General features: G+C 40.1%; 1 protein-coding gene across 1 annotated transcript; it reads left to right on the top strand.

Annotated features, from left to right (window-relative positions):
• The first annotated feature begins 1855 nt into the window (after window positions 1–1855).
• NAPG (NSF attachment protein gamma) lies at window positions 1856–14559 on the top strand. The gene is made up of 12 exons (XM_054627944.2): window positions 1856–2066; window positions 4165–4232; window positions 5336–5420; window positions 6027–6044; window positions 6594–6624; window positions 7075–7184; window positions 7321–7387; window positions 8053–8123; window positions 9021–9099; window positions 9609–9688; window positions 10416–10545; window positions 11521–14559. The coding sequence occupies exons 1-12, from the start codon at window positions 2011–2013 to the stop codon at window positions 11668–11670; spliced, it is 945 nt and encodes a 314-aa protein (XP_054483919.1). The 5' UTR covers window positions 1856–2010; the 3' UTR covers window positions 11671–14559.
• The last annotated feature ends 10150 nt before the right edge of the window (window positions 14560–24709 follow it).

Raw genomic sequence — 24709 nt, 5'->3', positions numbered from 1 at the left:
AACAACAGTCAGATTATTCTGTCATTCAATGCTGCTGTCTAGGATTTAATTTTCCTGGTTAAGACAAATTTATTTGAAAGGCACTGCAGCAAGCTCATAGTTAGCTGGCCAGATCTATCCTGGCTGACATTACGAGGGGAAAAAAAAGACAGACGTGATGACACAGGAATCTTTCTGATCATAGCTTCCTCTGCTTTATACCTGCTACCACCGAGCACTTGCCAAAAACCTTTTTTGTGTATGTATTATGCAAGACTAGCTATTTTCTCCCAGTACTCCTGTGACAACTCATCTGCTTTTCAAAGCAGAAAACCTCTCTACAACCTTTTTCCCTGCTTTGATCTAAGACACAGAATAAGAGTATTTAAGATTTAGTAGGATTTTTCCACCATTTGCAATAGATGATAACCTCTCAAGTGCAATGCAAGAACCATAGTCAGAAAATTAAGTGTCCATGTCATCAAGGGAATGTGGGAAAAGGAAAAGGAAGGGAAAGCAATTCAGACTTGTGAGTTTTATGACTACCTAGAGTAAAACAAATCACGTAAATATTGCTTATTTTTCCAGTTTGATGTAGAAACTTGTAAAGCTCTGATTCCTGTAAAGGGTATGGACTTTCAGAGAATCACAGAATATTGAGTTGGAAGGGACCCATAAAGTTCATTTCAATGACTTCTAGGCTCTGGGAAGTTCTGCAAATTTAACCAGGTTCTTGTTTTGCTCTCTGGTGTTGATAAATACTTCATTTATTCAGATTGGAATAAAATAACGATGTCCAGGATTGGAGAAGAAATACCTTCTTGGGCTCCATAACTGATATTCTTTTTCTCAGGGTTGTTTCACATTAACAAAACTAAGGCATCAAGGAAGCTGGACATACAAGCAATAAGAGACTTTAGCACTTTTGACTTAATTACTGAGTGTATTATTTGGGTATCTTGCACGATTGTGTCGCCTGTGTCAGCAACTCTGGTGTGCTCAGCCACTATTCACACCTTCTGCATCACATCTCTGTGCCAGCCCAGCTGGATACACCCTCTTGTTTTCACCAAGTCAGAAGATCATGCCTCAGCAGAACTGCCTCTGGAGGCTTCCTCAAGGCAGGACATGCAGTGCTGCTCAGATTTTGGCCTCTGAGTTGTGCACTGATAAAAAAACTGGCCTCCTTTTGAAAACTCTGGGGAACGCAGGTCTTGCTCATTGCTGTTCTGGGCTGTGTCCAGTTCTGGGCTCCTCAGTACAGGAAAGACAAGGAGCAGAGGGTCCAGCAGATGCCACAAAGACCGAGCATCTCTCTTATGAGGAGAGGCTGCAGGAGCTGGGCCGGTTTAGTCTGAAAACTGAGAGGGGATCCCATGAACACACAAAAATGTCTCAAAGGAGGATGTCAAGAGGATGGTGCCAGGCTCTTCTTTGTGGTGTTTAGTGACAGGACAAGGAGCAATGGTCACAAAATAAAATGCAGGGAGTTTCACCTCAACATGAGGAAGAACTTCACACTGAGGGTGGCAGAGCGCTGGAACAGGCTGCCCAGGGCGGTCGTAGAGTCTCCCTCTGGAGACATTCAAACCCCATCTGGTTCCTGTGTCACCTGCTCTAGGTGACCCTGCTTGGCAGGAGGGGTGGAGCAGATGATCTCCAGAGGCCCCTTCCAAGCCTAACGATTGTGGGATTCTGTGTGATTCTGTTTTGTAAAAACTTTCTGTCGGCCTAGCACAGGAGCGGGCTGTGCACGGGAGGTGCCCGCCGCCCCCGGAGCGCGGCACAGCCCAGCGCTGGGCACCCCCGCCCGCACAGGCCGCGCCGGCGGCTCCGCGCCCGGGGCCGGCCCGCAGCACTCCCGGCACTCGGGGCACTCCGGGGCGCTCCGGCCGTGGCCCGGGCGCAGGCGCGGGGAGCAGGCGGGGCCCCGGCCGCTCCTCCCGGTGCCCGTGATCCCTGCGCCGTTCCGTAGCCGCAGCGCAGGGAGGCGGAGGAGCGTGGCCGAGCCCGGCCCGCCGCGCTGGCGAGATGGCGGCGCAGAAGATTAACGAGGCGCTGGAGCACATCGCGAAAGCGGAGAAATAGTGAGCGGAGGGTCAGCGGGGCGGAGGGTGCGGGCTGGGGGGAGCTGGTGAGCCGCTGCCAAGCAGCTGCCAGCTCGGCGCCCGCGCTGTCCGGGGCGTCCGGCGCTCCTGCCCCATGGAGGCGGCGTATCCCCTCCCGGCCCGGCAGGGGGGCTGAGGAGACTCCGTGTGTCAGGCGGCCGCACCTCGGGAGGAGGGAGGTAGCGAGGCCGCGGGGGCCGGCGCGGGGGGAGTGGGGGGCATGGCTGCACCGCCCCTCCTCTGCCTGAGGGGAGCCTCCGTACGGGGCTGGGTGCTCTAGAGGGCCTGCTGCCCCGAACAAGGACAGTGCAGCGGCCCCAAGACCAAACAGGGGGGTCGGTGAGGCGGTGCGGCTCAGAGGCCTGGAACCCGAGCAGTTTCCTTTAGGGCCTTGTGGCCTGTATTGCTCCGACCCTGACGGCAAAGCGAGGGCTGTCACTTCTGCCCTTCCGCTAAAGTCAGTGGGAGGAAGACAAGTCACAGAATCAGTTAGGTTGGAAAAGGTGTCTGAGATGATCGAATCCAACCCGTGACACAACACCACTCTGTCAACTAGACCAGGGCACTGAGTGCCACATCCAGTCTTTCCTTAAACAGCTCTGGGGTTGGTGAGTCTATCACCTCCTGGGCAGCCCACTCCAATATCTAATAACCCTTTCTGTGAGGAATTTCTTCCAAATGTCCATCCTAAATCTTCTTCTTTCTTCCAAATGTCCATCCTAAATCTCCCCTGGCACATCTTAAGGCTAGAGACAAGTGGGAGAAAAGAGTTATGGAGACTGTGTTAGATAAAAGGGCTTGACTTTGCTGAGGTGGTGTGTGTTTGTTTCCTGTCCGTGAGAAATGCGTGATTGGTGCTTCTCAGGTGGCTTCAAAGACCTGTACTTACGTTTATCTTGGAGAGCTTAACATCTATGGTAGTCTGTAACTGTGCATTTTAACACTGAATATAGCCATTTTGCTGAATTGCACAGAATATGGTATACATGTAATGGAGCGGACTAATCCAAGGATGCCATAGTTTTAGTAAGAGTAGTGACAGGCCCTCTGGAAATCATGGATCAAATGTATAAATTGGCATAGAGGAAAAACTTTGAAATTGAAAAAACCCAGCACGTCTTACTCAAGTTACTTGACTGAAAGTGCCCTCCTGCAGAATTAATTTTAGGCTTATCTGGAGAGCGGCAGATAAATAAAAGGGACTAAGACCTTTAATTGTGTGTAGATTGAGTGCATTGTATATTTCAGCTTGATGTGTTTGGGACTTTTGACTGTGATAAAAATAACACAGTATAAAGGCTTGTATTAGTGTTACACACTCTGGTCATCATCCAAGTAAGACAAAAAGATCACCTTAGTATCCACATGCAACTGTTTTGCCAAGTAAAGAATGTATTGCATATGATGTGTTGGCCTATAACAAATACGTAAGCAGTCTGTAAAGTTATGGTAATATTTTAATTTCTTTTAAAAATGAGGAAGTCAGCATATTAAATTCCAAATTGCCTAATGACTCACCTAATTTTCCAATGTTCATTTTTTGCTATGTATTTGTGCCCATGCGTGGCACCTTTTAGTGTCATGATCTATTTTAGACATAGAAATGACATTTGAGTCTTTGTGTTGGTAAGTAAATTCCTTTGTTTGTGTATGCATTGGAGAATCATTGATAATTCTCAGAAGCAAAAAAACCAGTCCTGTAGAGGAATGATGGAAACTTCCTGATGTGTGAAAAAAATATTGTCAGGTGTCACGGTATTAGAAATCTGGAGATATGTTGGTGTAGGAGGAAGTATTTTTCTTCTGCTGACTTCTTTCTGCTGAGAAGATGGGCTTGGGAAGACTCTGTGGGAATAGTAAAAGCATGTTAGGGTGAGGGTTGTAACTGTGGGAGATAATTGCAGTGCTTTATGCAATTCTTAACAGTGCTGGCATTTGTTTTTATGGTAGAGATGCCACCATAGTATTGGCACATAGGTAATTGCTCGTTTCCAGGGCTATTCTAAAGTTTGAAATGTATCTGAAGTGCCTTGATGGTAAAACATAAAATCTTTACTAATTGTTTCTTGTGTTTTAGCCTAAAAACTGGATTCTTAAAGTGGAAACCAGATTATGACAGTGCAGCTACTGAATATGGGAAGGCAGGTATGTGGCAGTAAATATGGCCATATATATTTCACAGTATTCATCAAGCTTAATCCCTTATAATGTTTTATGTATTTTTACTACATTACTGTGTAAGTAAAACTGTTGTGAAGACTAAATATAAGATGAAGCTACAAAAAGTCCTCTTGGTAGCACTGTAAAATAAATTTCAGGTTGTTCTTGGAGATCTAGAACAGTCTCCAAAACCATTTTTTTTTTCAAGCTTACAATTTCTATGTGACAAAAATAAAGCTTCCTTCTTTCACTTGTCCACCCCCAAATCCTGTGACTTTATCTACAAAACAACAGACGTTCGAGCTGGTTTTAAAATTTTGCTTTATCATCATCTTATGAAATATGTCCAGTCAAAGACTGTCTCAGTAAGGTGAGATGCTGCCAGCTTGGTTTTTTTTTTCAGGCACAGTAAGGTCTCGTTCCTCCCTTTTTCCGCTGCCAAGTGACACACTGAGTATAAAATCCTTAGTTGTTGATTTCTTTTTGTTCTTAAGCATTTTCTTCTTTCTCATGGTAGTAATTTGTTGTGGTCTTTTGACTTCTTACTCTAGGCATTCCTGCTTTTTCACCTAAAATTGAATACAAAAATATGAACTTGGAAGAACAACTGGAGAATTTATAAATTGAAATTTATTTTAAATCTTACTTTATATTTTATTAGTTAAACAAGATAGAAATATATATTTGTACCCTGAAATGATTGTGCTGATGAAGTTATGCTTTGTTGGTGGCACATTTCTGACCTTGTATAACTTGTAATGATTAAAATTATATAAATATGCATTCCTCCATGTTTGTAATTAAAATCCAGCATGAGTGACTCTCAAAGTCCACCTGAACACGTTGAGAGCTCTGTATGATACTGTGGTGGTATGGAAGTGGTGTTGATAATAAATGTCTTTAATGGTAACTAAGTAACTAATGAAACGAAGAGAACTATCTGGGATTTTTGGGAAGAGGTTGGTAAACTGTAACCATGCATTTAAAAAGCCTGTTTGCATCTTTAGGTAGATAAATTCTCAAGCAGCAGTGGTAAAAATGAAGACAAGGCCAAGTTGTAAATAAAATCTTTATTTCCTTTTTTGCAGCTGTTGCTTTTAAGAATGCCAAGCAGTTTGACCAGGCAAGGGAAGCCTGTTTACGGGAAGCTGAGGCACATGAAAACAATAAAGCGTATCTTTTCATTCACTGAGATTCTTTCTTTCCCAGAAGCTGACTAGTTGCTACTTAGATTGGAGTAATGGGGGTTGGGAGCAGGTTATTTAATATATTTGCACATTTTGTCAGTGTAACAGAATTGCTTTTTAAAAGTCTGTTCCTGTGTGCTCTGAGAAAACTAAAGAGCTGTTGGTGAGAAAGTTAGTGTTGTCCCAAATAACAGCTGACAGGTGCCTGAGATACCTAGGGACTGCTTCAGAAATTGAATTGGTTTTTATTATCTACTAATGCATAGTATAAACTAAATGAAGCTCTGACATTATTACAGTATTTGTAGTTAGATACAAAATATGTTCCTGCTTATTTAATAAGCAGGAACTTATTTTAAGGAAGTGTGCTTTTTACAACTTTTTATGTAGCTATACTCTGGTGTATTGCATTTATTCTGTCCTTGGAATTATTTATTTTTGACAACTTGCCTGTAGTTGTTGTAGGTTTGATTTGCCTTTATGGGGTTCCTTGCTTTGAAATTAGTAGTTGTGTAAGATTTTATACATTAATATTTTTCCTGCATTATATTTTTGTGGCTTTTGTCCTTGACTTCAATAATTTCATGTCTAGTCTCTTTCATGCTGCCAAGTAAGTACAGACGTGCTAAGTAATCTGAAACAGATTTTTTAATATACAGTACAAGTACATTTTGATCTCAGAGTAAGTGTTTTGGTTCAAGTAATTTTGCTGCTTCATAATTAGTTCAGTGGAAGTGTGAGCTAGGAAAGTTTGAAAACATGTAATGGCCACCTGAAGAAATTATGATTTTGGCATTCTTTAGCACCTTTTGATAGCAAATATTTTTTCTTAGATGAACTTCTTGTAATTTTGGAGTTCTACACTGCTGAGCTGATTAAGAAATTTTTAATTAAAGAGTACTTCAGAGATGACAATAATCCAGATATTGCCTGGGGATTGGGTTAGAATAGATTTTACTGAGAAGTGTGGTTGAATTTTGTGGAAGATAAAGTTACATGTGTGCTGTGTCATTAAATAAAACACTTTAAACATCTTCAAAGCATTAAATATTAACAGTGAAGGTGTTAGATAGTCAGTGCATGTTAACTTTTGATTCATAACTACAGCTTGTTGTAATACACCATCTCTGACCAAATTGTACATTTTTTTTCTCTGCAGAGCTTATGAACAAGCTGGCATGATGCTAAAGGTATTCTCATTTACTAGTTTTTATTTTTAAGTTATATTTTATAATGACAAATATTGTGCACTGTACTATTTTACAAATATATGTAAGCAAATTGCATATTGAAGTGAAATTTTTTTGTTGACTCATAGTCCCCATTTCTGCCTTCAGTAGATTAGGGAAGCAACATTTGTGTTTGGGGGGAAAGATAGTTTTCCTTTTCTAAAAGAAAAGAAGCATTCCTCATGTCAGTGGGTAACAGAAGAGTGGTGCTGCTTTTGCTATGAACTACCACAAATTCATGACTTACATAAAAGTTTAGTACTTTAAAGTAAATTTTATGGAGTTGGTGGTTAACTTTCACTAGCTCTACAAGTTTGTAAATAAATAAGTTATTTTAATTTGCTTTGATTTGTGTCCTTGCATGTAAACTCCTTTCCTGACAACAGTGTTCTGGTGACTGTTGCCTTGTAGGAGATGCAGAGGCTTCCTGAAGCAGTTCAGCTGATCGAGAAAGCCAGTATGATGTACCTGGAGAATGGGACACCAGACACAGCAGCCATTGCACTGGAACGGGCTGGAAAGTGAGTCTGACTTATTGTGGCTAGAATCTGTGCAGGGCATGGGTATGTCTGTGCTTTCCTTTTATGTCTTTTTGATGCTTTCAGGTAAAAAATATTTTCCTTTCATCTGAAGAGAAAGTATTGATGTTTATTACAGGTTAATAGAAAATGTGAGTCCAGAGAAGGCTGTGCAGCTCTATCAGCAAGCAGCATCGGTGTTTGAAGTAAGTGGGAGATTTTTATCCGTGTTCTCAGTTTGTTGGGTTCTTTTCTTTCTGCTATAAAGTAAAGAAGAAGCCTAAGATTAGGTTCTAAATTATGTTTACTTCGTTTTACATCAGTGGCTGAGTAATGAAGCTGAAGGCTTCTCATGCTCTAGAGAAGGAGATGACAAAAGTTAGGATTCAGTTTGCTTTGCCCCTTTCTCAGTTTAGGACTTGACAGAATCTGAATTTTATCGTTCAAGTGCTCTGGCTCTTGTTGGGCAGAACAGAGGGTAGAGTACATATCTGCTGTTGAGCACTGGAACTCAAAATAATTTGAAATCCCTAAAGGCACAGAAGAAAATATTTTGCATGGTGCTTCACCCATTTAAATGAGACAATGATTTGCCTTTTTACAAGTGGCTTTGATGTACTTTTCTATTGTCAGTTGTCATGGGTTTTTTCAGATTAGTAAATTTACATTGACATTCCTCTGCTGAGCAGATCCACACAGGAGCTGGCTGTGGAACTCAGGAGCACCAATACACTTCATGTTTCCCTTGAGTGTATGAATTGCTGATCTAATAGCTAACAGGTGTTCTAAACTACAGGTGACACACTTAGATGTGGTCTTAATTCTGTGCAAATGAAACAAAAATGTCTGAATTCTTTCTTTTCTTCTCTAGAATGAAGAACGTTTACGGCAGGCGTTAGAAATGCTAGGGAAGGCATCAAGACTTCTGGTCAGAGGACGCAGGTATAGCTTTATCACTTTTTGTTCTTTTAATGAAATTGAATCTTAAAATGTGATTTTGATTGTGGGTTTTTTGTCTTGGTGTTGTTGGTTTTTTATGTACTATTAATTCTTATTTGAGACTTGCTTCAAACTAAGGTCCAGTTTCTGTGGGATATGTCATGTTCATCCAGGAACCACCTGATTTTCTGTTCTGGGATGGCAGAATGTGAGCTGAAAGACTTTTGCTCTGTGAAAACACCAGTGTTCATTAATTCTTATGTTATTTCAGGATTTTTGGGGTTTTTTTCCAACATTAAATGTAGAAAGTACTTGAAAAATCTTCTATAGCTGTGGGATATAAAACAGAGGAATTGGGACTGACCTGAAGAATGAAATCTGCAGCAGTCTGATTCTGGACTTCTTAAAGAAGAGTGAATCTTGGAGTCTCAGTGAGACAAGTTTAATTGTAAATTACTTATACCAAACTTTACCTTCAGTTCATCTTAGACTTGCTTCGCTGAAACATTGAGGTCTTTTAAGAACTATATTGCTAGTTCATGGATATCAGACTTACTGATAGCTTATAGTAACCTCAGGACATACAGAAATGTGTTAGGGTGTATAACAAAGCATTTGTCTTGTACAGTGTTACAAAAACCAAGGTTTCTCTAAATAAATATCAGAGATGTTCTTAGCATGTAGGCAAAAGGAATTGCTGACTATATATTTACCTTATCTATATATTTACCTTATTTACCTTTACTTTTATTCTGTTAGTAAAATCTACTGCTGATTTTTAGTTGTGTTGCTGTTTATTCGAGTAAACTTGCCGTTGTATTAGTTAAACACTTTGTAATTAGCCTTGGGTTCATTGTGTTGTATTCCTGGCACTGATACTCCTGTTTTTTTCGTTTTTAGATTAGATGAGGCTGCACTGTCTCTTCAAAAGGAAAAAAGTATTTATAAGGAAATTGAAAACTATCCCACTTGCTATAAGGTAAAGTCTAAGAGACAGCTTCTGATAATACATTTCAATTTTTTTATTTTTGTTGTTACTGACATCTGACAGATGATGGGCACCTCTTAATTCAGTGATAAGTTTCTTGCTGAATGATGAGAGTTTGTGGTAGTGGTGTTTCCCCAAACTTCAGCTGTGCTTTTGTAAGTTTTAAAATGCTATTATCTACAGGAGCTGTCAAAACTACACAACACATAAAAAATAAAGATGTTATCAAAAAAACAAACTACAAAAACTGTTACTTGGGACAGCAATCCATTAAAATGTTATAGGAGATAACCTATTTCATACTAGCTGAGAAGATGGCTTTCTGCTTTTTCACTAGTTTGTTCTGACTCGCATCAGTATCTTAGGATGATTGTGGATTGTAATGACCTCGAGATATTGTTAATATCTCATACTAGATATTAACAGTCTACTATTTTTCTCATATTTTATTGTTAATTTCTAAAGAATCATAAGGCTTACTCTTTTTATTTTTTGTTTAGAAAACTATTGCTCAAGTTTTAGTTCATCTTCATAGAAATGATTATGTTGCTGCAGAAAGATGTGTGAGGGAAAGCTACAGGTAAGTCTGCTTCGTGTCCTATGATTTTAAACTGATTGTTTCACTAGTATAGATCTGTCTTGCTTGACGTTTTTCTTTCATAAAATTTTAACCTGCACTTCTGTTGACTTAAAGTACAATAATAATGTTTTCTTGTGTATGGCTATCAGGAATCTTTTTCAGACATAACAATTTAGCTGTACCGGCTACAGTGATTCTTCTTAACAAACCTAAAATAAAGAGTCATAAAGAAGTAGTTATGTGTGACAGGGGAAATGAGATGAAAATTAGAAGTTCTTGCCATGTTACAGGAGAAAATTTTGGTGTCAAAATATGGATTAGTGTTTAACCCTGGCAGTTCCTCATTTCACCTTTCATTGGAACTTCAGTAGCAAAATCTCAAAACAACATGTTTTTACTTAAACTGCATTTTTAGTGAAATGAACATATGTATCAGTTAAATTGTAGTACTTTACCTTTAGAAATAATCTTTCAAGGTCAGTCTTTAAACATCTTGCTCATGTTTTCCATATCTCCAGTTTTATATACAGAAACTCATGACAGGAATTTTCTGTATGTGAAGTGGAGAGTTTATTGACTAATCAGGAAAAAAAAAATCAAATACTCTTGTTTCATCTTTACTGGTATTGTGGTCTTATTTGCAGTGTGCAAACTAATATTACTTAAAGTTTAATTTTTATGAATATGATTCATGTACCTAAAGAAATCAACTCTTAATTTCCTTCAGTATACCAGGATTTAATGGAAGTGAAGACTGTGCAGCACTGGAGCAACTTTTAGAAGGGTATGATCAGCAAGATCAGGATCAAGTTTCTGAAGTCTGTAATTCTCCACTTTTCAAATACATGGATAATGATGTAAGTAGACAGATCCTGTGATTGGGGGCTTTTTTCAGGTTAAGAGGGTGGGGATTTTTTCCTAGTAGAGGAAAATAAGAGCACAGTCTGTGCATTTATTGTGACTTCCTGTCATGCTTCCCTTTGACTGTGAGCTTCCTGCATTCTTTTACTTTGCCTGCCAGTGATGGTGCTGCCTAACTTTCAGATGGTGCAAAGAGTTATGTGAAAGAACAGCTTGTTAAGGATTTGCTTAATTTGTTTAATGAGTTGACCAAAATTCAGGCTTCTTCTGTTTGCTTCCATAAGAGCAAGAACAGTCTGCTGCTTCTGCTTTTTCTCAGAAATACCATGCAGCAGATGAATGTGCATAAACATGAACAGAGCAGGATGCCTACTGCATTCAATGATGTCATCATTGAATGGTTTTTTCCATTGCTTATTCTTAGTAAGGTATTCATTCAGGATAGATTTTAATTTGGAGCAAGTAATTGTGTCTCTTTCTCCACCATTTTTTTATTTAATTGAATTTGTAAATAGTAGGAAGTATAAGATAAGCGTGAAGTAATGGAAACATCAATCCCTACCAAACCTTGTAGCAGTATTGGCTAATTTCACTTCATTGAACAGTAAAAATTGAGTTACTAGTCTTGCTGAACAACACTTAAAAAACTGTTTACATGATCTAATAGTAGATAATGTATGAAAAGCTACATACTGGAATTACTTCTTTTCTACATAAAGCTTGAGCCAGAGGAGGTTAAAGAAGGTTCAAAATGTGGCCAATTTATTTGATAATAAGCAGCATCAATACAGATCTTATATCCCATTCACAGAGTATTTGAGAAAGAGAAAATTGGACCAATGTTATGTTTATTCCAAGCTGAGAGCATCATCACTCTTGGTTTTTTGTAATGAATGTTGCCTGCTTGCTTATTCTGAGCATCAGTCAATTCTGTGATAGCACAGAAATTAAACTTGCCTTGTTATTGTCAGTATGCCAAGCTTGGTCTTACCTTGGTGGTGCCAGGAGGTGGAATGAAGAAGAAATCGCCAAACGCTGCCCAAGACAAAGCCAGAGGACCAGCTGCAGTGGGCTCTCATGCTGATGAGGAAGAGGATGAATATTCTGGTGGACTATGCTAGCTACAGACTAGGTTGTCATATCTGACTGACTTGTGATGCTGAGCATATCCAAAGGTACCAGATTTACCAGAGCTTCATTGCAATTGTGATATGGGAATCCTAATATTAACATGGCAGCTTCTGGGTTCAGTGCAGGAGAAAAAGCATGATTGTACCCATCATCTTGAAACATCTTTGGACTTCATCTCTTACCTGGCAGGAGCTTCCTTAGGGGCCTGCCTTCAGCTGACAGGAAAAAAATTGAGGAGAGTTTTACTAAAAGCACAGTTTAAAAGAAACCAAAACTTCAGAAGCACTGGAGAGGAAGTAGTACAAAATTTTAAATGCTGGATTTCAACAGCTGACACTTCTGGTCCCAGTAAGATGTTTGCAGTTGTCTTCAGAGTTAAATGTATGATCATTCATCTGGCTGTTTATCTCCTGTTTAAGACTATTTGAAGCAGACTGTGCCAGGCAGGATTTTTACTTGTGTAAACGCTAGGGGGAGCATTCAGTTTGTTTTCAACATGTTTTTACTGCACTGGGGAATATTATTTTAATACTTTATTTTTACAGCATCCACATGAGTGTGAAAAACACTAAGTCAACTAGCTTGAAGTTATCTTGCAAGCTTAAAAATACACATCTGCCTTTCCTCATAAGAAATTTATTGACCTGAAGTACTTGGAAATAAATGTGTCCACAGTGTTTGTAATGTGCACCTTAGAAAAGGAAGGAGTGAACAACCATTCTTAGTGGTGTTTTTGAAGCATGCCATAACCAAAAAAGAAACTGAAGTTAGCAGGTAATGTGCACAGAATATAAACTTCTGAAGACAAATGTTTAACAAAAGCTTAGGTGGAATGTTTCAGCGATATGTTTGAGTTTATAAGTGTTCTAGGTGTTTATTTGCTAATCAGTATGCTGAAAATATGAAAGAATCAAATGTCTTCATACATGTTAATGTATGAAGACATTTGATTCTTTTATATTTTCAAAGCATTGAACAGGTATCTCCTATAAGTGGCATTTTTCAAACTTGCTTAGAATCCAAGGTAACCAAATTTTAATGCATCCTATTTATATTTGGTTCCAAGTCATCATATGTTTTGCAAGCTTCTTTAGTGTCCTGAATTTATTTCACCATTTTATGCTTAAAAGTTGTTGAGTCTAGAAGTTTCATCTGTGGCTTGTTTTTTCAGCAGGACCTAAGCAAGGTCTGCACTAGGGTGACATCACTTGGAATCCAGCAGGGATTTGTATGTGATGCCCAAAACTCTGTAAACAAGAGACCAAAAGCACAGTTTAAAGTGTTGGGATAGTTTCTGCCATATTAAAGAATTGGATGTCATCAAAAATATCAAGCATATGTGTGACAAAATTGTGTCAGGCGTAATTGTGATGAAGGTTCAGATTTTAGAGAGCTAATGCTCACTTTGCCTGGGGTGAATAGCACTCAGTAACATTGAGATAGGAGCACAAACTGCAGTATAATTTGCTGTCACATTAGAAGGTCACATTATTCAATTTAATGGGTATTCAAAAACCAGTTTTGTGTCTTTGTCTTGTGTAGTAATAACCATGAGTTTTAAAGCTATTTAAGACGCACCTGTAGGTCTTCACTATCTGATGGGTAATTTCCCTTTGTTATTGATGATGTATGTAAAAGTTTTGGCTCTGTGAAATTTTAGGAAGTGAGGTGCTTTTCTCTGAGAATGCTTGCAGTTATATGTGAAAGATGGTTTGGAAGACTTTCCTAAAATTCTAGAACTCTCCTAGAATTTTTGCTGTTGGAGGAACTCACTTCAGTTTAACTGGAGTTAAACTTTTGCCTTCTGGATTTGAATCAAGTGGAACATAACACTTACTATGGTGAGTCTTCATCACAGGTAGAAAAAAATGCACATGTAGGAACTCAGGAGACAGTTGTTTTCTTCAAGCATTTCCTGCTCCTTCTAGTTCTGAAATCAGTTTTGTTGTGTGAGCCCAAGGAGTCTGCTTTTTGTGTGTGTGAACAGTTGCATATATCTGAAATGATGAGGTGCATAAGAAAACTGGGAACTGTGTGTGCTTCTGTGGAAGAATTTTCAGATTGATTTAAACTGTGCTTGTAACACTAACAGGCCCTTAAAAGAAAATTTAAAATTTGAAATTTGTGTTGCATTTTTAAGACATACTTTCCATATGGCAAAAAAAAAAAAAAAGTGCAAAACTGTCTTCCTCCCTCCTCGAGTTGTTTCTTTGTTCTGTGCGGAAACTTTCAAGTGTGGAAATCTGGGACAAAAGTGACTGGTACTAAACATGTTAAGCTGCCATTGAATTGACATTTCTGATTCTTAGTAGTAGAATCTTAATCTTTAATTGCAATGTTGCTGCAAAGACCAAATCTGCAGAAATGGAAGCATCTGAAAATAAGATGGTCTATTTTATATAACTTATTCTCCTATTTTAGACAGTGAAAGTGTGTTAGGAATGTTAACTGCCTTTTAGTAAATGTTTAACTATAGAATAAACTGTCTGTATATTATGTGTTAGTGTTTGTTTCTATCTTTCAAAGCAATTTGCACACTTATGTAAATACCATTTAAGTGATCTAAATGGAAAATATAACATTTACAGCAAAAGAGTTTCCAAAACCAGTGTTGACTGTAATAAAAAAATAAAGTTAAATTGTGCATGGAGGCTGAGCAATGGCTGATGCAATGTTTATGTGAAATCAGAAGATTTCTAAATTATCTGTAACTTAATGGTCAGATGATCAAGTGCAGTGTGAAACCTGTGCTTTACTTGTTTTTTTCCCAAATCTGTGGTGTAATAGAATACAAAATGTGTTTGCAACAGCTCTACCGATGCTGCCTCTTGAGGCTGTGTGTTCCACCAACATGAAGAATAAAACTTGAAATTAATGCATATGTGGTAGCTTTCTCTGTTGTTGATTAAGTCCTGCTGAGGGCCACCATTTGAAACTTAATGTTAATTATATTTAATTTGTCATGGGGGTAGATTTTCAAAATGTTTTTTTGGCATGAGAATAAAAGTTTGGAATCAATGGAGAGTTGAAATCAATGGGAGTTTGAAAAACAACTAGATTTCTTCACACAACTTAAGGATGTGAATTCTGTAACTCTTTGGAGACTTCATAATAGTAGAAAGATCACCTTTTCTACTGTTTTAAACTGAAACTTGCTGGAGTATTTGAAGGTTGAAGAATCTGGCACTGGAGTTCTTCCAGTGTAGTGGGAACTGTTCCTTAGATGCTGCAAATATGCAGCTGTATAAAATTATAAGAACTGAGCTGCTCTCAGGAGAAAAAAAAAAAAAGCCATGTCATCTAGATTTATAATAAGTAGTGAACTTTTTTGGATGCAGGAAATGGAAAAAAGAAGCGACCCCAACCTCTATGACTAGTAGTGGTAATAAAATTGGAGGAAGTAGATGTAACTTTAGAGAGCAGGGGGGAACCACTTGGGATCTGCGGTTTGAGTCTGAACAGGGCCATGAATCTCCGAGTTAATGGTGTGTAGATGCCAGCGTGCCCAGGAGCTGGGCCTTTCTCTCCTCTGCCTGTAGGAGAGGATGTGCCGAGTGCCGTCTCTGACCGCCTTCCGCAGGGCTGGCCGCTCTTTGTTTCAGAGCCGCTGCCACTGCCCTTCTGCCGCGATTTCCAGAGTGGCTGTCGGCCTGGAACAGGAGCGGGGAGGCAGCTGCAAGGCTGCACGTACGTTTCCAGAACATGTGGCTGTTGTGATTCATCTGCTGGGTCCTGTGGGAATAGGGGTAAGAGAATAGAATAGAGGCGTAGCTGGCCTGCGCAGTGCGCACTGCCAGCATCTTCGCTGGTGTGCGACCAGCGTGGACTGCGCCACAGAAATGGTCCAGTCCTAGAGTGACAGAAGCGGGCCCCAGCCTGTGCACAATGAAAATGGGTTACTAGAAGTTGTCTTGTTTTCGACTTGTATTTACGTGTCTTTATTTTGCGTTGTTTCTGAGCTCTGTGTAACGCGGCGTGTGTTATCCCAAGAGCATTGTTCCCTCTCAGCGCTAGATGGTGCCGCAGAGCCGGCACCGGCCTTTCCTCCGCTGCCGGGAGCCTCTGCTCCGTGTCCAGAACGGCTTCTGCCTTTAAATATGCTCAGGTGGAGCGTTGGTTTGGTCAGAAAGATCCACACGGGGACCTGCCCTTGCTGCTGCTTGTCATGGCTTGAAACACCTGCCCGAAGTCCTAGAAGTCAGCTTAGGAAGACAGCTTAGGTTGTTGTGTTTTCACTTGTCGGAATATAGGCCTGGGAAATCGGGTGATTAAGAGCCAGGTTATGGATAGTAGGTGGGTGGGCAAAGAAAACAGTAGCCAGTGTGCACTATAACCTGTTAAAAGAAATTTTCAGCTCCAGGGCTGGCTGATTCTGCTACAACTGGCAGTCTTAGTGCAGCCACACAATTTTATGAACTGCTTCATGCACAGACAAGTATAGGGGGCAGGGAAATTAACAAAATGGAAGGAGTGAGGAAGCTGGTCATCAGGCAATGGTATGTTGATGGGTGGAACAGAGCTGTAATTTGTTGAAATGAGTTTGCTTAAAAAAAATATACCACTTTCTGATTCATCCACAGAGGCAGGGAGGGAAGGATGAGGACTGGCATGACTGTTCTCTTCATGCTGGGGAGAGGTTCTGCTGCTGTGTGCTATGTGAGGCAGTCTGAACACAGACACATTACATCTTTTGCCTGTCACTAACTGACTGGAATTCAGGAGTGAAAGGTAAAATTTTATAGCTGCAGACAGGGACTTCTTTGTGTGTGTAGCTGACAACTTTTTAGCCAATGCTTGCTGTGCTGGACTGCTCAACAAATGTCCCAGAGTAATTGTGTTGGTAATAATAGAGCAGAGAATTCATGAGGTGTAAAGACCTATGGTACCCCATGTGTTTTATGGGTGCCAATTATTTTATTTAATTGGCCACCATCCAGTAATTTTCTGGCTCCTCTTTTGTGTCAATGTATGATTTTCCAGGCTGAATGACTGGAGGAAGAATGAGGATCCTCTCAGCAGCACTGGAGCCCAGAGCACAGGTTGGGTGTGTAAGGAGTGAGTGGTTAAAGCTGAGTGAAACTGGGGGTCTAAGGCAGCTGTGTAGCAGCACTGACTGAGCAAAGTATTTTAAAGCTTTAGTAACAGAGCTGCAGAAAGAGTACTCTATTTTAAAATTCTCCTTTAAGTAAGACATGATCTGGTAACTTCTGCTACTGCCTTAATGTTTATCTTCCCAAACGTACCAGATTCTGCACCTTGTGGGAATTCCTGAGAAGCCATTTTCTTTGAAACAACATCAAAGAGTTATTTCTCACCACTTTGAAATACTTCAGTCTAATACTGATGCACTTTGGTGAAAGGCCATGTTGCTGAGAAACACTGGAAAGTGAAAGAAAACACCTTTGTTTTCTGTTGATTCAGGGTTTTTATTTTCCCCCTTTAGATCTTAATATTCTCTAAGATGAGGATTTTTTTCCCTTTGTAGCTCATGCATGTTAGTATGCAGTCTGAGATTCAAATAGTTGTTTTCCTGTATTTGTCATCCTGCAGCCATTAGGGAGCAGATTTCTTGTGACTGAGATGGGTGCAGGGAGAAATCAAGAGTGGAAGTATGCAGGTGACTGCACATATTAGCCTCTTTTTGGTTCTTTTGGGTGTGCTAAGACAGAACTACTTGTGATCTCTTCATGGATAGGCTGTCATATGGCTTCACATCTATGTGGTTTTGCTACCTCTTTTTTCCCTGGAGATGCCATGATTGGAAAAGTTCACACCTTGGAACTGGTGTGAATACCTCATGGCCAAACAAAATCTGGTATTAATGACATGCAACCAAGGTAGTAAGTGCAAATAGCAGCCTGAATGCACACACATGCTTTATGCTTATCCCTACTGGCTTTTATAATAAGCATGATAATTTTTGTTTTAGAAGGTCATGGATATTTAAATGAGAAACCCTATTTCAGAAGTAGTGTTTCTTCACATGACTGAAGTGCAGTAATGGGATGACTTGAAATTTACTGTAATTTGGGCTATGCATTAATTGCTTCAACACTTTCAGGGAGGTTTCTGTTTCCAGGATAAATTTCTGTGTATCTGTTTTGCAGGAAACCACTACAGGAAAACATTCCACATCTGTGATCACTTCAGTGGACTTTGAAATAGTTTGTTAAAAATGTAGAAGGGGAGAATTCAGAGTAACTTTCTTCAGGGTATCTCAGGAATAATGCCTGTTGGGTTATCTCTTTCTGAGTTTGTATTGTGAATAATTCCACTGATGACTTTGTGTAGTATTTTATTGCTATAATTAAAAAATTGGCCACTTTTAAATATAGATACTGGTGCTGCTAGGACTTTGATCTTTATGAGCCAGAATATGGGAGATATTAATCAATACATTCACTATGAGTGAAGTGTAGAAAGAGGCTAGGAGGCAATGTGTGATGGAAAGGAGTGAACTTACAGAGAGGAAACCAAGGAGGATTCCAGTCCAGTGCTGAGTACGTGTGCCCTCTTATGATTTCTTGATCACAGAAGAAGGGCGAAGGAACAGCCGGAGACATAATATGCTGTTTGACAAATAACAGAACAGCATGAATCACACATCTGATAGCTTGTGTAAATCACAGAAGTCACCAATTTTATCAGACACTTGAAGGTAGTTTGAGCATAAATCTGATGCAAGGCAGCAGGGGAAAGCATTTTGTATGATGTCCCTTCAATTAATATCAAATTTATACTCTTCTGTTCTAATGCATTTATTCAGTAAAGTTTCCAGATGCACAGCAACTGAACAGAGATTGCAATAAAGGGTATCCTGTTTGCTGCATTGTTTCCTTTCCTTTCCTTTTTAGTTGTGTACATTTTGTCTTTGCTGCAGGAGCAGGAGTCTTCCTTGAAGGCTTTGCTGTATATCTCTTTTGGGGTGGGTTGTTTTGGTTTTGGGGTGTTTTTATTTGTTGGGGGGTTTTGTTTTTTATTTTGTTTGTTTGGGTTTTTGTTTGGGCTGAAGAGAAACCAAACCTTTGCTTTAGGTGGATATTCCAGTAAATTTTCACCCTTTTGACCATCTTTTTGTTGGATTCTCAGCATCTTATTAAAATCCTTACTTTTTAATTTAAAAGTGCTGAACTTGGTTTGCATCCACTGATAAGAAACAGTAGTTTCTCAGTAGAGGTAATGTACTATCATGGATCTGGAGCAGATGGAAAAACTCATAGTCTTTGTCAGGAATCCAGGATGTGCTGTGTTAGTGGCAGAAAGGCTGGCATTTTGTCACTGTTTTCCATTTTATCTTTGACCAAATGTAAATAATGGGTGAATATGACACAAAATCATTAGATTTAGGCCATGCCCATATTGAGAGTTATGGTAGATAAAATGAAGTCTTGAATTTCCAACGTACAAATTATTTTTCCACCCTGGAGCAGATTTTTAGGGACTGTCATTTGTCACCAAACTCTTTTTCTTTTGAGTGTGGAATTCATACTTTTTCAAGTTAACTTAAAGAAGTTAAGTTAGTGGTGTGGCTCACTAATATAGCACACGCCATACGATACAGAATTATAGAATTTTGAGACAGCTGGGTTAAATGTGAAGTAATTGCTTAAAATAGGAATGCTATGGTCTTTGTCAGTGTTCTAAGTTATTTTTGTGTTGTTATTTGTCTTTGGCTCTCTTCCTGATTTTCCTAAACTTCATTTCTAAGTAGTTTTTAAAGTCATTGATATTCCTGATTTCTGTATGAATGGTTGGAAGTATCTGGCAGTGATTTTCTCTTCAAATGAAGATTTAAGTTATTCCTAGAGGGCTGTGGTATATTTTTGTTCACCTCGTCAATCTCTATATTATATTTGTCCCTATGGTTCACTTTGTTTAAGGGATGCCACATTACAAATCAGCCATGTGAGTCTTACTTCATGTCTTTCAAAGTGTTCTGGGTTTTTTTGGGGTGGATGACTGGCAGCCTGTGGACCTTTGGCAAACTCTCATAGTCAGGTTGTAATCAAATTGTTTGGAGCAGAAGTCTAGGACAATTCTTGATCTTGTTTCTGCTGGTTGAGCTCTTTAATATAAATGTCTCAATGGTAGGAAGGAGAGGTTCCATGAAGAGCCTGTAAGCTGCACATCCCACCTGTACTGACTGAAGTTAAAAGAATCAAAGGGTGAAACTTTTGTAACCAGCAGGAGAGGGTGAAACACTGTGACAGTTTGCACAATCCATCCTCACCCATGAGTGCATATGCCTTAAAAAAAAACCACTTTCATGAAAGGACAAGAAGTAACTAAGGTAAGGAAATGGCATTTATTTTTTATTCCTTGAGTGATGCAGATTAAAAAAAATAATTATGGATGCTTTTATAGCCAATATTGCAATCACAGAGCTAGAAGCAAATTCTGAGCTCTAGTTTCAGATCTGGATCATCAATTGAATGTCCCTGGACCTGAGTGTGGGAGATAAGTTGGAGTCCAGCGTTCTCCAAGTGCATGTTAAGCAGTAAACTCTCTCCTTCTCTCTCTCTCTCAATCTTTCTCCCTCCTGTTAATGTATTTGCCTACAGACAGAATAGAGCAGATCCTCAGCTGTGCAAGGTGCACTGCCTTGAGGCAGCCAACTGTACCCACCAGCCAAAATTCCTGCATTGAAGGATTGCAAACTTTTGGCTTTCCACCCTTTCTCCCAGACAGGTCTCCATAGCAGGCAAAGGCTGGACTGAGACTCCTCTATGTGTTTACCAGCCATAGACTCCCTCTCTTAGGGGAATGATACTCACTTTCTTCTTCTGTCAGGATTTCTAAATGCTGGATCGTGCTTGCCAAGGCACTGAGTGGAAGAGACAAGTGGATAGAGAGATTGAGGCCACGGATGAGTTGGAGGTTGAAACAACATATACCATTTGTCAAGGTCATTAATTTCCAGGCAGATTGTCTTTGAGCATCGTGGGGCTGTTTGAGTTATTACTGAAATGCAGCAGTTTCCAGAGCTAAAGGATCCACAGCACAATAGTATGCAGAAACCTCACAGTGCAATAATATGAAAAATAACTGTCTCTAAATACTACTACAGTATGGATTTAAAATAGGAATTTGTTGCTGTTTAGACTCATTGCTGGACTGGTTAGCCTTCCATCATCACTTCTGGTTCTGCTACATGCCTTGGTTTGGCTTTTCTCTTCTGTCATGAGAATTTATTGATACATACTGTTGTCATGGCCCTGTTACACCCAGTGATCCTGTACCAGCTTACTCTCCTTCTATTTGTTACTTAGAATTTACCATGTTTCATTCTGTTGGTCTAACAGACTGTTAATTAGACAGTTCCTAAGCAGTAATGCCAGGTAGGAATAAATCAGCCAGACAGTAATGTTGCTGTAACTCTCCACTTATAGTGAGTGGGTAACCTCAGGTCAACAGCATTTGTATTCTGCCTTTAGTGAAACCAGGGCTGAATGAAGGTATAAACATACCTGAAGTACTAGCATTCAGAAATATGGAAAAGCCTCTGAACATTATGCATTGAAAGCTTTAGCACAAGTCTGATATACTGTCTATTACAGTCAGTCCTTAGTTAATTGCTGACATTTAAATACTCATAAGACCTGGAGTCTGACATTTGTTGGCTTCCTCCCCTCCCTGTCTCCTTCTTTTCTCCTCCTCCTCCTCAAAAAAAAAAAAAAAAAAAGGAAAAAAAAGCACACCAGTTGTCTACTTTATATGACAATCTCATAAATTACCATGGTGGCGTTAGTTTTCCAGCTGCCTGTGTCCTGCTGGGTATTTGTTGGGGAAAAAAAATTCTAAGAGTTTCATGTCTTAATATGAATGATTCTCCATCCTAAAGTTTGGACTGGATTGATTATTCCCCAGTTTAAAATATTTTCCTCTTTTATTCCAAGAGTAGTAACATTAACCTAATCCCAGGGAACCTGCCACTCAAAATGCTTTGGAGAGATAACATAATTGGAGAGAAGAGCTGGCAATTCACCCATGATTTCAAAATGTTATTGGTCTCTGATCACCACACTAAATGGAAGCCAGGTTCATTTCAGGAGTGACTTACTAACCAAGAATGGAGTTAATTTTAATGGAGAACATTAGAAAAACTGTTCAGCCAATGCTAGTGTTGATGTTGTGTCTTCAGTGTGTTAAGAAGTGTTGCAAACCACACATGCATTGCTGCCCCAAGGTCAGAAATTTCTATGAATTTGCAGCCCAAAGCTGTGCAGTGCAACTTGTACCTCATAACCCGCGAAACAGGAAGAATGCTTATCAGCAATTATCTTCCTTCTACCTTTACTTTTTATCCTGGTTCATTTAGTTTCATCTTCTGAGACATGCATTTATAAAGTTTTAGGTGCTTTAAACTGGGAGTGATGGTTGAGAAGCAATCCAACCAGAATGAGGACAGGGCAGCTAGGGACACAGTCTCCTCCAGGCATTCTCTCTTGAGGTGAGGGATGTACTATTCATTTTAGTCTATCTACTTCAGGTAAAGCTGCAAATAATGGAAAAAGGATGATCCACAGAATTTGGGAGATAATGCTATGGTGGTTTCTCTGGATATAAAATATGGGACTGACTGGTCCTTTTCTTTTGCTCACCCACTTCATTTCACCTCTCTTCAGCCCCTGTAAGGAGATAGAGCAATGAAATCAAGGCAGAATATTGTGAGAAACTGAACTCCTCATATGGGACAGCTGAAGAAGTGAAGCATCTGATAGTAATTGGTTAGTAAATTAAATTTTAACAACCTAGAGTTTGCACGCAGTCCAGTCCTTCCCCCCTAAAATAAATCACTCAGATTTTCAAATATGAAACACATGTTTTCTGTCTGACCCTGTCTTTCATGGAGCAGTGGAGATTGCAAACGCAGATGCTCAGGTTTGTCTGCTTTCTTGGCCGCCGAGGCCGTCAATGGCAGCTTTGCTCTCGGAGCGCACGTGACACTGACATGGCTTGGTGCACTGCAGAACAGATACAGCTTCAGGCAGGCAAGCTGAGCTGGGTCCTGCTCAAACACTTTCACTCCCTTTAGGCCTTGTCCACCCAGGGCAGGGCTGTGACCTGGGATCACAGGCCTGTTGCCCTGATTTTTTAAGATTTTCTAAGCCTTCTGATGTTTACATTCTTGTAACAAACTTTCTCACACACTTTCTGTAAATAACTCATTGTTTTGCATTCCTTTATGGAGGAGGAAAAATTTGATTGACTGTTAGTTTGTCCAGTGTCATTGGAGAGGTGGCACTTTCACCCTCCAATCCACTGTCACTTTTGGAAAACTATAAATGTTAGAGTCAGATAATAAACTCCCCTTTTCTTCACCTTGAGAACAGCAGTGTGTGCACTTGTGTTGTTTTGTGTCCTATCGCGACACAGGCCCAGCCTCTCTCCCCTTCCTGGCCTGGGAGGGAGGGGGATGCCAGCTGCCCCTGTGATGTGGCCTACAGCAGAAGGCTGGCAGTCACCTGCCCTCTCTGCCTGCAGCAAAATGCAGATTTTTCCCCTTTCCTAGCTGTTCTGGCTTAAGCCCAACAGCCATGGAGCACTCTGGCTCAACTGGTCCCTGATGGCTTTCCCTGAGCTTGTTCCCTGGAGCCACAAGCTCCAACACCCACTTGAGCACTGTCACAAGGGCTCACCCTTTTCCCAGAGGTGTTCAATGGACCTGCCCAGTCAGGTTTCCCTTTGAGGGCTAAAGCCCTTGTATTGTTATTCCCAGGAGAAAGCTGAGGCTCTCTGCATACCATTTTTTCCCTCTTTCTCATCAGAAGGACATGTCCCAGTCTGACACCTAATTTTTAGCACTGCTATTCTGGAGCTGAAGGGGAAGCTGCATGTTTAAAGCTCCAGATCTGCTCTGACTACAGTCAGTGGGATTTTTCCTGTGTAGGTGCTAAATATTATTCAGTGTAAGCAAAACTTGGCCTGTTAGTTGTAATTTTTTTTTTGCCATTATAAATCAAATCCTCTCTTTAATTTTTGCTTGAAATTTCTCCTCCTAGAGAGGAATTGCTGTAGCTATAACATTGCCATGAGGTATTCCAGCCTTGAGAGCTTGAACCTAGTTTTCTTCCTTTCTAGATGTTTCTTAGGGAATCTGACTTGGTCTAAGGCCTCTGTGATTTACTGATGTCTTTTGACCCATAGAGTGATGTTGCTGATTGTTGGAAGATCAAATGGATTTGGTCCTGAGGGCAGCTTAGTAGTCTGAGGGGTTAAAAAAAGCTTCTGATGAAAACACATGTTTTAATGCCCATGTATCATTGCTCCCTAGGGCTTAATTGGACAGCTTAAAAAATTAAAGTCCTGTGCTTGAACTTCCTTTTAGCACCAAAATAAAACAAGCCTTGGCTTCAGGGGAAGCTGGGGTTTGCCTTCCCTCAGATGTGTTACAGCACTAGGAAGGGGCACTGTGGGACTCTCCTTCAAGGAAATGACAGTAGACTCCCCATTTTCAGTCACACTGACCCATCAGTGTGTTGGTGATCTGTGATTGTGCTGGGGATCCCAGACTCCCTGTGCTGGAGTCTGGGAGAGGAAATAGAGGCAGTGGGAATGAAGTGAATAAGAACCAGAAAAATTAAAATGTGCAGAGGCCAAAGGCTGGAGCAGGACCATCATTTCAACCTTTTTCTTTGAGGAGAAAATGTTCTTAAATAATCTCTGAGAACTACTACTGCCTCCTGTCCACACTGTGAACAGGATGGGACAGAAAGGACACATCAGTGGTTTAAACAGTCAGTACGAAGGTTCTAACACTGATGTCATGTGTGATTTGGGTATTTTACAGTGATCTAGCTCCAGCCTGGTCCTGTGCATCATCTTCTGTACTTCTCCATGACCACCCCGTCACATCTCCCCAGAAGGAAAAGGGCTGAAGACAAAAGCAGTCTGGTCCCATGGACTAAATTGCCTGTAAGAGGTAATAGCACATTTAATATGCAGCTGCAGAGCACCCTCTGTGTTAGATTCAAAGGGAAAGGATTCAGACAATGTGCTACAAAGGGAAAGGGAAAGGATTCAGAGAAT

This window comes from Agelaius phoeniceus, chromosome 1 (assembly GCF_051311805.1).
Source record: "Agelaius phoeniceus isolate bAgePho1 chromosome 1, bAgePho1.hap1, whole genome shotgun sequence".
Classification (NCBI taxonomy): Eukaryota; Metazoa; Chordata; class Aves; order Passeriformes; family Icteridae; genus Agelaius; species Agelaius phoeniceus.
The sequence above is the reverse complement of the archived record's forward strand: the minus strand, read 5'-3'. Positions and strand labels throughout refer to the sequence as shown.

Coding starts and splice junctions, on each gene's coding strand:
- NAPG (XM_054627944.2), top strand. CDS start 2,011: ATGGCGGCGCAGAAGATTAACGAGGCGCTGGAGCACATCGCGAAAGCG. Junction 4,233..5,335: donor TACTGAATATGGGAAGGCAG/GTATGTGGCAGT, acceptor CCTTTTTTGCAG/CTGTTGCTTTTAAGAATGCC. Junction 10,546..11,520: donor TCAAATACATGGATAATGAT/GTAAGTAGACAG, acceptor TGTTATTGTCAG/TATGCCAAGCTTGGTCTTAC.